The 16,636-nt window shown below is 52.8% G+C and overlaps 1 protein-coding gene across 1 annotated transcript in view; it reads left to right on the forward strand.

The window, feature by feature from the left end:
* The window catches only part of LOC144673708 (cytospin-A), a 41,256-nt gene extending 33,033 nt beyond the window's left edge, over window positions 1–8,223 (forward strand). The window contains exons 6-10 of the mRNA XM_078535408.1: window positions 1–85; window positions 555–657; window positions 1,563–1,679; window positions 2,966–3,025; window positions 7,316–8,223. The exon at window positions 1–85 is cut by the window's left edge and continues 30 nt beyond it. Of these exons, the coding sequence (XP_078391534.1) occupies window positions 1–85; window positions 555–657; window positions 1,563–1,679; window positions 2,966–3,025; window positions 7,316–7,402 (452 nt within the window). The 3' untranslated portion in view covers window positions 7,403–8,223. The remainder of the gene's footprint in view (window positions 86–554; window positions 658–1,562; window positions 1,680–2,965; window positions 3,026–7,315) is intronic.
* The last annotated feature ends 8,413 nt before the right edge of the window (window positions 8,224–16,636 follow it).

Consider the following 16,636-nt stretch of genomic DNA (forward strand, 5'->3'; position numbering starts at 1 on the left):
GCAATCGACTGAAGATGAAGCCAAGACAAGAAGCAGAAAACACGCAAACACCTCCCATCACAGATCCACACGCCAACAGGCAAAGGTGACCAGTTCGACTGTATCAGATACACTGTCCCTTCCCCCTCTGGGACCGGGTGTCACAGTGCGTTAGATACACTGTCCTTTCCCCCTCTGGGACCGGGTGTCACAGTGCGTTAGATACACTGTCCTTTCCCCCTCTGGGGGCGGGTGTCACAGTGCGTTAGATACGCTGTCCTTTCCCCCTCTGGGACCGGGTGTCACATTGCGTTAGATACACTGTCCTTTCCCCCTCTGGGACCAGGTGTCACAGTGCGTTAGATACACTGTCCTTTCCCCCTCTGGGACCGGGTGTCACAGTGCGTTAGATACACTGTCCATTCCCCCCTCTGGGACCGGGTGTCACAGTGCGTTAGATACACTGTCCTTTCCCCCTCTGGGACCGTGTGTCACAGTGCGTTAGATACACTGTCCTTTCCCCCTCTGGGACCGGGTGTGTGGGTGATTTTTGAGCTCTGGAGTTTCTCTTGCAGTGTGAAGTTGAAGGAACCACTTGCTGACCTGGTTAAGCGATCGGGAGGTTCAAAGAGAAACACGCTGCTCAACTGGAGCAAGATGAAGACAGCGGGATATCAGGTCAGTGTCCGATGTCTCTCTCTCCTTGACTGTCTCTCTCTCTCAGCTTTTCTGTCTCTCTTCTCTAACTCTTTATCTCCCTCTCTGTCTCTCTCTCAGTCACTCTCTTCATCTCTCCCTCTGTCTACCTCTCTCTCCCTCTCTGTGTCTCTCTCTCTATCTCTCCCTTTGACAATCTGTCTCTCAGTCTCTCCTTCTCCCTCTCTCTCCATCTCTCTCTTTTTCTCTCTCTACCTCTCTGACTCTCTCTCTTTCTGCCTGTCTCTTTATCTCTCTTTGTCTCTCTCTCTCTGTCTCTGTCTCTCCCTCTCTCTCTGAGTCTCGTTGTCTCTATCTCCCTCTGCCTCTCTCTCTCTCTCACTCACTTTCTAACTCTATCTCTCCATCTCTGCCTCTGTATCTCCCTCTCTCTCTCTGTCTCTCTCGCTCTCTATCTCTATCTCTGTCTCTCTCTCTCACTCTCTATCTCTCTCTGTCCTTCCCTCTCTCTCTGACTCTCTCACTCTCTGTCTCTCTATTTCTATCTCTGTGTGTCTCTCTCTCTCCTTCTCTCGCTCTCTATCTCTGTCTCCCTCTCTCTCTCTGTCTCTCTCGCTCTCTATCTATCTCTGTCTCTCCCTCACTCTCTATCTCTCTCCGTCTCTCCCACTCTCTCTGACTCTCTCTTTCTCTGTCTCTCTATTTCTATCTCTGTGTGTCTCTCTCTCTTTCTCTCGCTCTCTATCTCTCTCTGTCTCCCTCTCTCTCTCTGTCTCTCTCTCTCCCTGTCTCTCTCTGTCTCTTTCCCCCTGTCTCTCTCTCTCTCTGTTCCGCACGCCTGTCTCTGATCTGTGAATGCTGGAAGCCTTGCCGAATGCCCGAGCCCTGGACGCCAAGCCTGACTCTTCCTCAATTTCCCTTTCCAGAACATTGACATCACTAATTTCAGTAGCAGTTGGAGTGATGGCCTGGCTCTCTGTGCTCTCCTGCACACTTACCTACCAGATCAAATCCCCTACCAGGAGCTCCACGCACAGCACCAGGTGAGAGACAACTCGCAGCTTCTAGCAGCTTGGAACCGATTTCAACCTCCTCCTGTACCACAGATCAGGAAAGGCCCAGGCTTCAAACCCGGCCTGGTGCTGACTTAGCTCATCTCGCCCCCCTCGTGTGGTGCTGATAGGCCCAGACATTCAGGAACGGGAGGCTCCACCTGCGGCCTAGTGTGAGTTAGCCAATGCCATGCCCAGCGTGGTACTGATAGGCTCACACAGTCAGGAAAGGGAGGCTCCACCTGTGGCCTAGTGTGAGTTAGCTAATCTCATCCCTGGTGTGTTGCTGATAGGCTCACACAGTCAGGAAAGGGAGGCTCCACCTGTGGCCTAGTGTGAGTTAGCCAATGTCACACCTGGTGTGTTACTGATAGGCCCACACAATCAGGAATAGGAGGCTTCATCTGTGGCCTAGTGTGAGTTAGCTAATCTCATCCCCGGTGTGTTACTGATAGGCCCACACAGTCAGGAAAGGGAGGCTCCATCTGCGGCCTAGTGTGAGTTAGCCAATATCACACCTGGTGTGGTACTGATAGGCCCACACAATCAGGAAAGGGAGGCTCCATTTGCGGCCTAGTGTGGGTTAGCCAATGTCACACCTGGTGTGGTACTGATAGGCCCACACAGTCAGGAAAGGGAGGCTCTATCAGAGGCCTAGTGCTGAGTTAGCCAATGCCATGCCCAGCGTGGGACTGATAGGCCCACACAGTCAGGAAAGGCAGGCTCCATCTGCGGCCTAGTGCTGAGTTAGCCAATGTCACACCTGGTGTGGTACTGATAGACCCACACAGTCAGGAATGCGAGGCTCCACCTGCGGCCTAGTGTGAGTTAGACAATGGGACACCCAGCGTGGGACTGATAGGCCCACACAGTCAGGAAAGGGAGGCTCCACCTGCGGCCTAGTGTGAGTTAGACAATGGGACACCCAGCGTGGGACTGATAGGCCCACACAGTCAGGAAAGGGAGGCTCCACCTGCGGCCTAGAGTGAGTTAGACAATGGGACACCCAGTGTGGTACTGCACACAACCAGGAAGGGGAGGCTCCATTGGCGGCCTGGTACTAAGTGGGCCAATCTCTGGTGTATGTGAGCAATGGCGCACTGGTCTGGGACGGTAGCAGGAATATTATTTTCTCCCTGTCTTATCACAGTTTGAATTCCATCCCACGCCGGGCTGAGGGTGGTGTGAATATTTCCCTCTCACGCAGATCGGGATACAGCAGCAGACACCCTGTACAAACAGCCCTTTGATTATTTTTCTCAAATCCTATTTCGCAGGAGCGGAATCTCACACTGGCTTTCAACGTGCTGAAGAGCGTAGGAATCGAACCACTCACGGTGAGTATCAGGCAGGATGTGCTCAGAGAGAGTCACTCACCAACACTCCCAGGACAGGTACAGCACAGGGTTAGATACAGAGTAAAGCTCCCTCTACACCTCCCCATCAAACACTCCCAGGACAGGTACAGCACGGGGTTAGATACAGAGTAAAGCTCCCTCTACACTGTCCCCATCAAACACTCCCAGGACAGGTACAGCACGGGGTTCGATACAGAGTAAAGCTCCCTCAACACTGTCCCCATCAAACACTCCCAGGACAGGTACAGCACGGGGTTAGATACAGAGTAAAGCTCCCTCTACACTGTCCCCATCAAACACTCCCAGGACAGGTACAGCACGGGGTTCGATACAGAGTAAAGCTCCCTCAACACTGTCCCCATCAAACACTCCCAGGACAGGTACAGTACGGGGTTAGATACAGAGTAAAGCTCCCTCTACACTGTCCCCATCAAACACTCCCAGGACAGGTACAGCACGGGCTTAGATACAGAGTAGATCTCCCTCTACACTGTCCCCATCAAACTCTCCCAGGACAGGTACAGCACGGGGTTAGATACAGTGTAAAGCTCCCTCTGCAGTGTCCCCATCAAACACTCCCAGGACAGGTACAGCACGGGGTTAGAAACAGAGTAAAGCTCTCTCTACACCGTCCCCATCAAACACACCCAGGACAGGTACAGCACGGGGTTCGATACAGAGTAAAGCTCCCTCTACACTGTCTCCATCAAAGACTCCCAGAACAGGTACAGCACGGGGTTAGATACAGAGTAAAGCTCCCTCTACACTGTCCCCATCAAACACTCCCAGGACTGGTACAGCACGGGGTTAGATACAGAGTAAATCTCCCTCTACACTGTCCCCATCAAACACTCCCAGGACAGGTACAGCACGGGGTTAGATACAGAGTAAAGCTCCCTCTACACTGTCCACATCAAACTCTCCCAGGACAGGTACAGCACGGGGTTAGATACAGAGTAAAGCTCCCTCTACACTGTCCACATCAAACTCTCCCAGGACAGGTACAGCACGGGGTTAGACACAGGGTAAAGCTCCCTTTACACTGTTCCCATCAAACACTCCCAGGACAGGTACAGCACGGGGTTAGATACAGAGTAGATCTCCCTCTACACTGTCCCCATCAAACTCTCCCAGGACAGGTACAGCACGGGGTTAGATAAAGAGTAAAGCTCCCTCTACACTGGACCCATCAAACACTCCCAGAACAGGTACAACACGGGGTTAGATACAGAGTAAAGCTCCCTCTACACTGTCCCCATCAAACATTCCCAGGACAGGTACAGCACAGGGTTAGATACAGAGTAAAGCTCGCCCTACACCGGCCCCAGCAAACACTCCCAGGACAGGTACAACACGGAGTTAGATACAGAGTAAAACTCCCTCTACACTGGCCCCATCAAACACTCCCAGGACAGGTACAGCACGGGGTTAGATACAGAGTAAAGCTCCCTCTACACTGTCCACATCAAACTCTCCCAGGACAGGTACAGCACGGGGTTAGATACAGGAAGTAAAGCTCCCTCTACACTGTTCCCATCAAACACTCCCAGGACAGGTACAGCACGGCGTTAGATAATGTGTAAAGCTCCCTCTACACCGTCCCCATCAAACACTCCCAGGACAGGTACAGCACGGGGTGAGATACAAAGTAAAGCTCCCTCTACACTGTCCCCATCAAACACTCCCAGGACTGGTACAGCACGGGGTTAGATACAGAGTAAATCTCCCTCTACACTGTCCCCATCAAACACTCCCAGGACAGGTACAGCACGGGGTTAGACACAGGGTAAAGCTCCCTCTACACTGTTCCCATCAAACACTCCCAGGACAGGTACAGCACGGGGTTAGATACAGAGTAGATCTCCCTCTACACTGTCCCCATCAAACTCTCCCAGGACAGGTACAGCACGGGGTTAGATACAGAGTAAAGCTCCCTCTACACTGTCCCCATCAAACACTCCCAGGACAGGTACAACACGGGGTTAGATACAGAGTAAAGCTCCCTCTACACTGTCCCCATCAAACATTCCCAGGACAGGTACAGCACAGGGTTAGATACAGAGTAAAGCTCGCTCTACACCGGCCCCATCAAACACTCCCAGGACAGGTACAACACGGAGTTAGATACAGAGTAAAACTCCCTCTACAGCGTCCCCATCAAACACTCCCAGGACAGGTACAGCACGGGGTTAGATACAGAGTAAAGCTCCCTCTACACTGGCCCCATCAAACACTCCCAGGACAGGTAAAGCACGGGGTTAGATACAGAGTAAAGCTCCCTCTACACTGTCCACATCAAACTCTCCCAGGACAGGTACAGCACGGGGTTAGATACAGGAAGTAAAGCTCCCTCTACACTGTTCCCATCAAACACTCCCAGGACAGGTACAGCACGGGGTTAGATACAGAGTAGAGCTCCCTCTACACTGTCCCCATCAAACTCTCCCAGGACAGGTACAGCACGGGGTTAGATACAGAGTAGAGCTCCCTCTACACTGTCCCCATCAAACTCTCCCAGGACAGGTACAGCACTGCGTTAGATAATGTGTAAAGCTCCCTCTACACCGTCCCCATCAAACACTCCCAGGACAGTTACAGCACGGGGTTAGATACTGAGTAAAGCTCCCTGTACACCGTCCCCATCAAACACTCGCAGGACAGATACAGCACGGGATTACATACAGAGTAAAGCTCCCTCTACACCATCCGCATCAAACACTCCCAGGACAGGTACAGCACAGGGTTAGATACAGAATAAATCTCCCTCTACACCGTCCCCATCAAACACTCCCAGGACAGGTACAGCACAGGGTTAGATACAGAGTAAATCTCCCTCTACACCGTCCCCATCAAACACTCCCAGGACAGGTACAGCACGGGGTTAGATACAGAATAAAGCTCCCTCTACACTGGCCCCATCAATCACTCCCAGGACAGGTACAACACGGGGTTAGATACAGAGTAAAGCTCCCTCTACACTGTCCCCATCAAACATTCCCAGGACAGGTACAGCACAGGGTTAGATACAGAGTAAAGCTCCCTCTACACTGGCCCCATCAAACACTCCCAGGACAGGTACAACACGGGGTTAGATACAGAGTAAAGCTCCCTCTACACCGGCCCCATCAAACACTCCCAGGACAGGTACAGCACTGGGTTAGATACAGAGTAAAACTCCCTCTACACTGTCCCCATCAAACACTCCCAGGACAGGTACAGCACGGGGTTAGATACAGAGTAAAGCTCCCTCTACACGGTCCTGATCAAAATGACTAGGGGAGTGTGGAAGATGCAGACGTGGGGAGTGGTGAGGTGGAGATTGTTGGAGGATTGAACATAAGGAATAGGAACAGGATTAGACCATTCGGCCCCTCGGTCCTGCTCCCCAATCAATATGACCATCTTGTGTTTCACGTTCCACATTCCCATCTACCCCCAATTACCTTCGATTCTCTGGCTGAACGAGAATCTATCTACCTCAGCCTTCAAACTATTCAACGCCCCCCCACCTCCACCACCTCCTGAGGCAGAGAGTCCCCTCGCACGACCCTCCAAGGGAAAAAAAATCTCCTCATCTCTGTCTTAAAAGGGCGACCCCCTAATTTTAAACCAGTGCCCCCTCTGGTTCTGGCCTCACCCACAAGAGGAAACATCCTTCCCACGTCCACCTTGTCCAGGCCGTTCAGGATCTTGTAAACTTCAATCCGATCGCCCCACCCCCCCCGTCACTCTTCTAACCTCCAGTGGAAACAAGCCCAGTCTGTCCAACACTTTCCTCATCGGACAAACCCCCTCATTCCGGGTATCGATCGAGTAAAACCTCCTCTGAACCGTCTCCCGACACATCGACATCCTTCCTTAAATATGGAGACCGAAACTGCACAGGGTACTCGAGGTACAATCTCACCAACGCCCCGTCTCACTGAGGCACAACCTCCTCCCTCTCACATTCAACCCCTCTCCTGGTGAAGGGTAACATCCCATTAACCCTCCTTCACCACTCGCTGCACCCGCAGACTAACTTTCATTGACTCATCCACTCGGACACCCAGATCCCTCTGCGCCTCGGGAACATGTTCTCCGGTATTAGTGACCCTCTGCTTTTTTATTCTTCCTGCCAAAGTGAAGGACTTCACGTTCGGGGCAGGGAGAGCGGGCGTGGGAGGGAGTGACTGTGTGAAGACTGACCTCCTCTCTTTCTCTTGCTCCCCCTCCCTCCCTCCCTCTTGCCCCCGCTCTCCCACCACTCTCGCCCTCTCCCCCCTGCAGGACGTGGACTCTGCGATGCGAGGGACGTTTCACTGGCAGGATGTGCTGTCGCTGGTGGAGTCCCTTTACAACCGCTTTGAAACCTGACTGCTCCCGAGGTTCGAATGAATGCCCTCCCCCCCTCACAACCCACCCCACCCCGCAACCCCCCCACACTCGATCGAGAGGAGGCTGAACTGGGGTTGGAGGGATGCGAGGGTGGGGTGGCTGGTGGGAGAGGTTGGGGGGGGTGGGAAAGGAGGCTGCTAGGGTGCTCGGGGTGGGATCCTAGGTCCATTGCACCCGTACCCAATGACCCCATGAGCAGCCAAGGACATCGGACAACGGAGAGCAAAGGTTCGGACGAGCGAGAGAGAGAGAGAGAGGGAGAGGGAGGACGCCCTCCAGCCATCTTGGACCCAACACTGTCCGAACATTTGAAAGATCCCCCAGAACTCAACACCCGCCCCGCCGGCCGCGAGTCCGACCGCACCTCGCGGGGCGGAATTCCGGCCAACTGGTCGGACTTGCTTGAGGAATCCCGGGATTCAGGAAGCCACGATCTCCCGCTCCCTCGCGGCGATCCAAAGCACCACAGGCGGAAGGAAAAGGGCTGGGCCCCGGGCGTCGCCGGATCCCTCCTCACCGCTCCGCCACGCCCTGCACCGCGTTCACGAGCACCGCGCAACTGCTGTCCCTGGACGAGAGGCTCATCGTACCCTGGGGGGAGGTGCGCCGAAAGATGTTCCCTCCCGGCTTGGCTGCGTGACATCAGCGGAAGGGAAGAGCGTCGCGCAGTCCAGTCTTGGTCGCACTTGTACCTTCGAGCGGAGCACGCGCGCACGGCTCTGCGCGCTCGAGCTTTCCACGTTTTGTACCCACGCGCGCCGCGTCTGAATAAATAAACCCGCAGTGTGGTCTGCCCGATCCCCCGCGAGTGACTGGTGGCTTTATATCATATTCAGAACGCAACATGGTGGCAGGGAAATGGCACGCGGGGAGCGACTGCCAACAGCAATGCCACCAGGCCCCAAAGCGACTTTTCTCATGATGTTGATTGTCGGATAATTATTCTACCCGGCTACAGGCGGAGGGACCCCGCACCCAACCCCAAGCGAGACCCCGCCCAGTGCTGCATTTGCAAAGGATTGGCAGCTTTTGCATTCACCTGACAGTGCAAATGGGACCCTGGGGTTTAATGCCTTGGCAGAAGATGGCACCTCCGACAGTGCAGCTCGCCCTCAGAACTCTCCCTCCGACAGTGCTGACCCTCCGCACTGTCGGAGGGTCAGCACTGAGGGAGAGCCGCACTGTCGGAGGGTCAGTTCTGAGGGAGCGCCGCACTGTCGGAGGGTCAGTGCTGAGGGAGTGCCGCACTGTCGGAGGGTCAGTGCTGAGGGAGCGCCGCACTGTCGGAGGGTCAGTGCTGAGGGAGAGCCGCACTGTCGGAGGGTCAGTGCTGAGGGAGAGCCGCACTGTCGGAGGGTCAGTGCTGAGGGAGAGCCGCACTGTCGGAGGGTCAGTACTTAGGGGGCGCCTCACTGTCGGAGGGTTAGTGCTGAGGGAGCGCTGCAATGTCCGACGGTCAGTACTAAGGGAGCGCCGCACTGTCGGAGGATCAGTGCTGAGGGAGCGCTGCACTGTTGGAGGGTCAGTACTGAGGGAGTGCCGCACTGTCGGAGGGTCAGTACTGAGGGAGTGCCGCACTGTCGGAGGGTCAGTACTGAGGGAGCACCGCACTGTCGGAGGGTCAGTACTGAGGGAGAGCCGCACTGTCGGAGGGTCAGTACTGAGGGAGCGCCGCACTGTCGGAGGGTCAGTACTGAGGGAGCACCGCACTGTCGGAGGGTCAGTGCTGAGGGAGCGCCGCAATGTCGGACGGTCAGTGCTGAGGGGGCGCCACACTGTCAGAGGGTCAGTACTGAGGGAGTGCCGCACTGTCGGAGGGTCAGGAATGAGGGGGTGCCGCACTGTCGGACGGTCAGTACTGAGGGAGTGCCGCACTGTCGGAGGGTCAGTACTGAGGGAGCGCCGCACTGTTGGAGGGTCAGTGGTGAGGGAGCGCCGCAGTGTCGGAGGGTCAGTACTGAGGGAGCGCCGCACTGTCGGAGGGTCAGTGCTGAGGGAGTGCCGCACTGTGGGAGGGTCAGAACAGAGGGAGAGCTGCACTGTCGGAGGGTCAGTACTGAGGGAGCACCGCACTGTCGGAGGGTCATTACTGAGGGGGTGTCACACTGTCGGATGATCAGTACTGAGGGAGCACCGCACTGTCGGAGGGTTCAGTACTGAGGGAGAGCCGCATTGTTGGAGGGTCAGTACTGAGGGAGAGCCGCACTGTTGGAGGGTCAGTACTGAGGGAGAGCCGCACTGTCGGAGGGTCAGTGCTGAGGGAGAGCCGCACTGTCGGAGGGTCAGTACTGAGGGAGTGCCGCACTGTCGGAGGGTCAGTACTGAGGGAGTGCCGCACTGTCGGAGGGTCAGTACTGAGGGAGCACCGCACTGTCGGAGGGTCAGTACTGAGGGAGAGCCGCACTGTCGGAGGGTCAGTACTGAGGGAGCGCCGCACTGTCGGAGGGTCAGTACTGAGGGAGCACCGCACTGTCGGAGGGTCAGTGCTGAGGGAGCGCTGCAATGTCGGACGGTCAGTGCTGAGGGGGCGCCACACTGTCAGAGGGTCAGTACTGAGGGAGTGCCGCACTGTCGGAGGGTCAGGAATGAGGGGGTGCCGCACTGTCGGACGGTCAGTACTGAGGGAGTGCCGCACTGTCGGAGGGTCAGTACTGAGGGAGCGCCGCACTGTTGGAGGGTCAGTGGTGAGGGAGCGCCGCAGTGTCGGAGGGTCAGTACTGAGGGAGCGCCGCACTGTCGGAGGGTCAGTGCTGAGGGAGTGCCGCACTGTGGGAGGGTCAGAACAGAGGGAGAGCTGCACTGTCGGAGGGTCAGTACTGAGGGAGCACCGCACTGTCGGAGGGTCATTACTGAGGGGGTGTCACACTGTCGGATGATCAGTACTGAGGGAGCACCGCACTGTCGGAGGGTTCAGTACTGAGGGAGAGCCGCATTGTTGGAGGGTCAGTACTGAGGGAGAGCCGCACTGTTGGAGGGTCAGTACTGAGGGAGAGCCGCACTGTCGGAGGGTCAGTGCTGAGGGAGAGCCGCACTGTCGGAGGGTCAGTGCTGAGGGAGAGCCGCACTGTCGGAGGTGCTGTTTTTCTGAGTAGATATTATATCAATGGTCCCTCTGCCCCACCCAGGTGGATGTTAGGCATTCCACAGCCAAAATTGGAGGGAGAGGATGGGGTGGATGAGTGTTGCCTGGTATCTCCTGGTCAAACCTTATCCTCGTCCATCATCACCAAATCTGATGATCTGATCATTCTCACGTTTCTGCTTGCGGGATCTTGCTGTGCACAAATTGGCTGCCATGTTACTGCCATTGAAACGATTCTTGTCAAAAACAATTTCAGTCAGGGTGACGAGCTGGTGGACGAGAAAAGTGCTATCGAAATGCAATCCAATTATCCGAATGTACTTTCCCAATATATCTTCCCCAATCCTAGGGCACACAACCAAATCCCAGTTCACAGTCTCCAATCCCAGTACACATGCCCAAATCCCAGTACACACCCCCCAATCCCAGCACACATCCCCCAATCCCAGCACACATACCCCAATCACAGCACACATACCCCAATCCCAGCACACATCCCCCAATCACAGCACACATCACCCAATCCCAGCACACATCCCCCAATCCCAGCACACATCCCCCAATCCCAGCACACATCCCCCAATCCCAGCATACATCCCCCAACCCCAGTACACTGACTCCAATCCTACTACACAGTCCACAATCCCAGTACACTGACTCCAATGACATCATACATTCCCCAATCCCAGTTCACAGTCCCTAATCCCAGTACAGAGACTCCAATGACAATATGCATTCCCCAATCCCAGTTGATGGTCTACAATCCCAGCGCACACACCCAAGTCCCAGCACACAGCCCCGAATTCCAGTACACAGCCTCTAATCACACTACACATTCCCCCACTCGCAGTGAAAAGCATTAAATCCCAGTACACTGTCCCCAATCCCAGTACACTGAATCCAATCCCAGTATCCTGTCCCCAATCCCAGCACACATCCCCCTATCCCAGCACACATGCCCAAATCCCAGCACAGATCCCCCAATCCCAGTACACTGACTCCAATCCTACTACACAGTCCACAATCCCAGTACAGAGACTCCAATGACAACATGCATTCCCCAATCCCAGTTGACGGTCTACAAGCCCAGTACACACACCCAAATCCCAGCACACTGCCCCGAATTCCAGTACACAGCCTTGAATCGCAATACACATTCCCCCACTCGCAGTAAAAATCCTCCAATCCCAGTACATTGTCTCCAATCCCTGTGGACAGCCTCCAATCCCAGTATCCTGTCCCCAATCCCAGTATACATTCCCAATCCCAGTATAAAGTCCACTACTCCAATTCAGTCTCTAATCCCAGGACACAGCCTCCAATCGCAGTACACTGTCCCTAATCCCAATGCACACACTACAATCCCAGTACACAGTTTCCATTCCCAGTACACAGTCTCTAATCCCAGTGCAGACTCCCCAATCCCAATACACATTCCCCAATCACAGCACAAAGCCTCAGATCTCAGTACACGTTCTCCAAAACGAGTTCACAGTCCCTAATCGTAGTGCAAAGCCTCCAATCCCAGTACAACTGTCCCTAATGCCAGTACACAATTCCCAATCCCAGTGCAGACCTCAAATCCCAGTACATCTGTCCCCAATCCCAGTACAAAATTCCCAAACCCATTACACACTCTCCAACCACAGCACAAAGACTCAAATCCCAGTACACAATTCCAAATCCCAATACACACTGTCCAACCACAGTACAAAGACTCAAGTCCCGTAAACATTCTCCAATCCCAGTACAAAGTTCCCAATCCCAGTACATGGTCTCCAATCGGAGTCCACGGCCCCCAGTCACATTACACAGTCTCAAATCCCAGTACACACTCCCCAAGACAGGTAGACACTCCCCAATTCCAGTACACAGTCCCCAATCCAAGTATACAATCAACAATCCAAGTGCACACACACCAATCACAATACACAATCTCCAATCTCAGTGCACACTCCCCAATAACAATACACAGTCGCCAATCTCAGTGCCCACTCCCCAATCACAATACACAGTCTCCAATCTCAGTGCACACTCCCCAATCACATTACACAGTCTCCAATCCCAGTGCACACTCCCCAATCACAATACACAGTCTCCAATCTCCATGCACACTCCCCAATCACAAAACACAGTCTCCAATCTCAGTGCACTCTCCTCATTCACAATACATAGTCTCCAGTCTCAGTGCACACTTCCCAATCACAATACACAGTCTCCAATCTCATTGCACACTCCCCAATCACAATACACAGTCTCCAATCTCAGTGCACACTCCCCAATCGCAATACACAGTTTATAATCTCAATGCCCACTCCCCTATCACAATACACAGTCTCCAATCTCTGTACACACTCCCCATCACAATACACAGTCTCCAATCTCAGTGCACACCCCAATCACAATACACAGTCTCCAATCTCAGTGCACACTCCACAATCACAATACACAGTCTCCAATCTCAGTGCACACTCCCCAATCGCAATACACAGCCTCCAATCTCAGTGCACACTCCCCAATCACAACACACAGTCTCCAATCTCAGTGCACACTCCCCAATCACAATACACAGTCTCCAATCACAGTGCACACTCCCCAATCACAATACACAGGCTCCCATCGCAGTGCCCAATCCCCAATCACAATACACAGTCTCCAATCTCAGTGCACACACCCCAATCACAATACACAGTCTCCAATCTCAGTGCACACTCCCCAATCACAACACACAGGATCCCATCCCAGTGCATACTCCCAAATCACAATACACAGTCTCCCATTTCAGTGCACACTCCCCAATCACAATACACAGTCTCCAATCTCAGTGCACACTCCCCAATCACAATACACAGTCTCCCATCTCAGTGCACACTCCCCAATCACAATACACAGTCTCCCATCTCAGTGCACACTCCCCAATCACAATAGACAGCCTCCAATCTCATTGCACACTCCACAAACACAATACACAGTCTCCAATCTCAGTGCACACTCCCCAATCACAATACACAGTCTCCAATCTCAGTGCCCACTCCCCAATCACAATACACAGTCTCCAATCTCAGTGCACACTCTCCAATCACAATACACAGTCTCCAATCCCAGTGCACACTCCCCAATCACAATACACAGTCTCCAATCTCCATGCACACTCCCCAATCACAATACACAGTCTCCAATCTCAGTGCACTCTCCCCAATCACAATACATAGTCTCCAGTCTCAGTGCACACTTCCCAATCACAATACACAGTCTCCAATCCATGTGCACACTCCCCAATCACAATACACAGTCTCCAATTTCTGTGCACACTCCCCAATCACAATAGAAAGTTTCCAATCCCAGTGCACACTCCTCAATCACAATACACAACCTCCAATCTCAGTGCACACTCCCCAATCACAATACACAACCTCCAATCTCAGTGCACACTCCCCAATCACAATACACAGCCTCCAATCTCAGTGCACACTCCCCAATCACAATACACAGTCTCCAATCTCAGTGCACACTCCCCAATCAAAATACACAGTCTTCAATCTCAGTGCACACTCCCCAATCACAATACACAGTCTCCAATCTCAATGCACACTCCCCAATCAAAATACACAGTCTTCAATCTCAGTGCTCACTCCCCAATCACAAGACTTAGTCACCATTCCCAGTGCACACTCCCCAATAACAATACACAGTCTCCAATCTCAGTGCACACTCCACAATCAAAATACACAGTCTTCAATCTCAGTGCACACTCCACAATCACAATACACAGTCTCCAATCTCAGTGCACACTCCCCAATCACAATACACAGTCCCCAATCTCAGTGCGCACTCCCCAATCACCATACACAGTCTCCAATCCCAGTGCACACTCCCCAATCACAATACACAGTCTCCAATCTCAGTGCACACTCCCCAATCACAATACACAGTCTCCAATCTCAGTGCACACTCCCTAATCACAATAAACAGTCTCCAATCTAAGTGCACACTCCGCAATCGCAATACACAGCCTCCAATCTCAGTGCACACTCCCCAATCACAATACACAGTCTCCAATCTCAGTGCGCACTCCCCAATCACCATACACAGTCTCCAAACCCAGTGCACACTCCCCAATCACAATACAGAGTCTTCAATCCCAGTGCACACTCCCCAATCACAATACACAACTCCAATCTCAGTGCAAACTCCCCAATCACAATACACAGTCTCCAATCTCAGTGCACACTCCCTGATCACAATACACAGTCTCCAATCTCAGTACACACTCCCCAATCACAATACACAGTCTCCAATCTCAGTGCACACTCCACAATCACAATACACAGTCTCCAATCTCAGTGCACACTCCCCAATCACAATACACAGTCTCCAATCCCAGTGCACACTCCCCAATCACAACACACAGTCTCCAATCCCAGTGCACACACCCGAATCACAATACGAAGCCTCAAATCTCACTGCACACTCCCCAATCACAATACAAAGCCTCCAATCTCAGTGCACACTCACCAATGAAGATACACAGTTTGCAATCTCAGTGCACACTCTCCAATCACAATACACAGTCTCCAATCTCAGTGCACACTCCCCAATCACAATACACAGCCTCCAATATCAGTGCACACTCCCCAATCACAATACACAGTCTCCAATCTCAGTGCACACTCCCCAACCGCAATACACAGCCTCCAATCTCAGGGCACACTCCCCAATCACAATACACAGTCTCCAATCTCAGTGCACACTCCTCAATAACAATACATAGTCTCCATTCTCAGTGCACACTTCCCAATCACAATACACAGTCTCCAATCCCAGTGCACACTCCCCAATCACAATACACAGTCTCCAATCCCAGTGCACACTCCCCAATCACAATACACAGTCTCCAATCTCAGTGCACACTCCCCAATCACAACACACGGTCTCCAATCCCAGTGCACGCTCCCGAATCACAATACGCAGCCTCGAATCTCAGTGCACACTCCCCAATAACAATACACAGTCTCAAATCTCAGTGCACACTCCCCAATCACAATACACAGTCTCCAATCTCAGTGCACACTCCCCAATCACAATACACAGCCTCCAATCTCAGTGCACACTCCCCAATCACAATACATAGTCTCCATTCTCAGTGCACACTTCCCAATCACAATTCACAGTCTCCAATCCCAGTGCACACTCCTCAATCACAATACACAACCTCCAATCTCAGTGCACACTCCCCAATCACAATACACAACCTCCAATCTCAGTGCACACTCCCCAATCACAATACACAGCCTCCAATCTCAGTGCACACTCCCCAATCACAATACACAGTCTCCAATCTCAGTGCACACTCCCCAATCAAAATACACAGTCTTCAATCTCAGTGCACACTCCCCAATCACAATACACAGTCTCCAATCTCAATGCACACTCCCCAATCAAAATACACAGTCTTCAATCTCAGTGCTCACTCCCCAATCACAAGACTTAGTCACCATTCCCAGTGCACACTCCCCAATAACAATACACAGTCTCCAATCTCAGTGCACACTCCACAATCAAAATACACAGTCTTCAATCTCAGTGCACACTCCACAATCACAATTCACAGTCTCCAATCTCAGTGCACACTCCCCAATCACAATACACAGTCTCCAATCTCAGTGCACACTCCCCAATCACAATACACAGTCTCCAATCTCAGTGCACACTCCCTAATCACAATAAACAGTCTCCAATCTCAGTGCACACTCCGCAATCGCAATACACAGCCTCCAATCTCAGTGCACACTCCCCAATCACAATACACAGTCTCCAATCTCAGTGCGCACTCCCCAATCACCATACACAGTCTCCAAACCCAGTGCACACTCCCCAATCACAATACAGAGTCTTCAATCCCAGTGCACACTCCCCAATCACAATACACAACTCCAATCTCAGTGCAAACTCCCCAATCACAATACACAGTCTCCAATCTCAGTGCACACTCCCTGATCACAATACACAGTCTCCAATCTCAGTGCACACTCCCCAATCACAATACACAGTCTCCAATCTCAGTACACACTCCCCAATCACAATACACAGTCTCCAATCTCAGTGCACACTCCACAATCACAATACACAGT

This window comes from Cetorhinus maximus, unplaced genomic scaffold, assembly GCF_964194155.1.
Source record: "Cetorhinus maximus unplaced genomic scaffold, sCetMax3.hap1.1 HAP1_SCAFFOLD_440, whole genome shotgun sequence".
Lineage (NCBI taxonomy): Eukaryota > Metazoa > Chordata > Chondrichthyes > Lamniformes > Cetorhinidae > Cetorhinus > Cetorhinus maximus.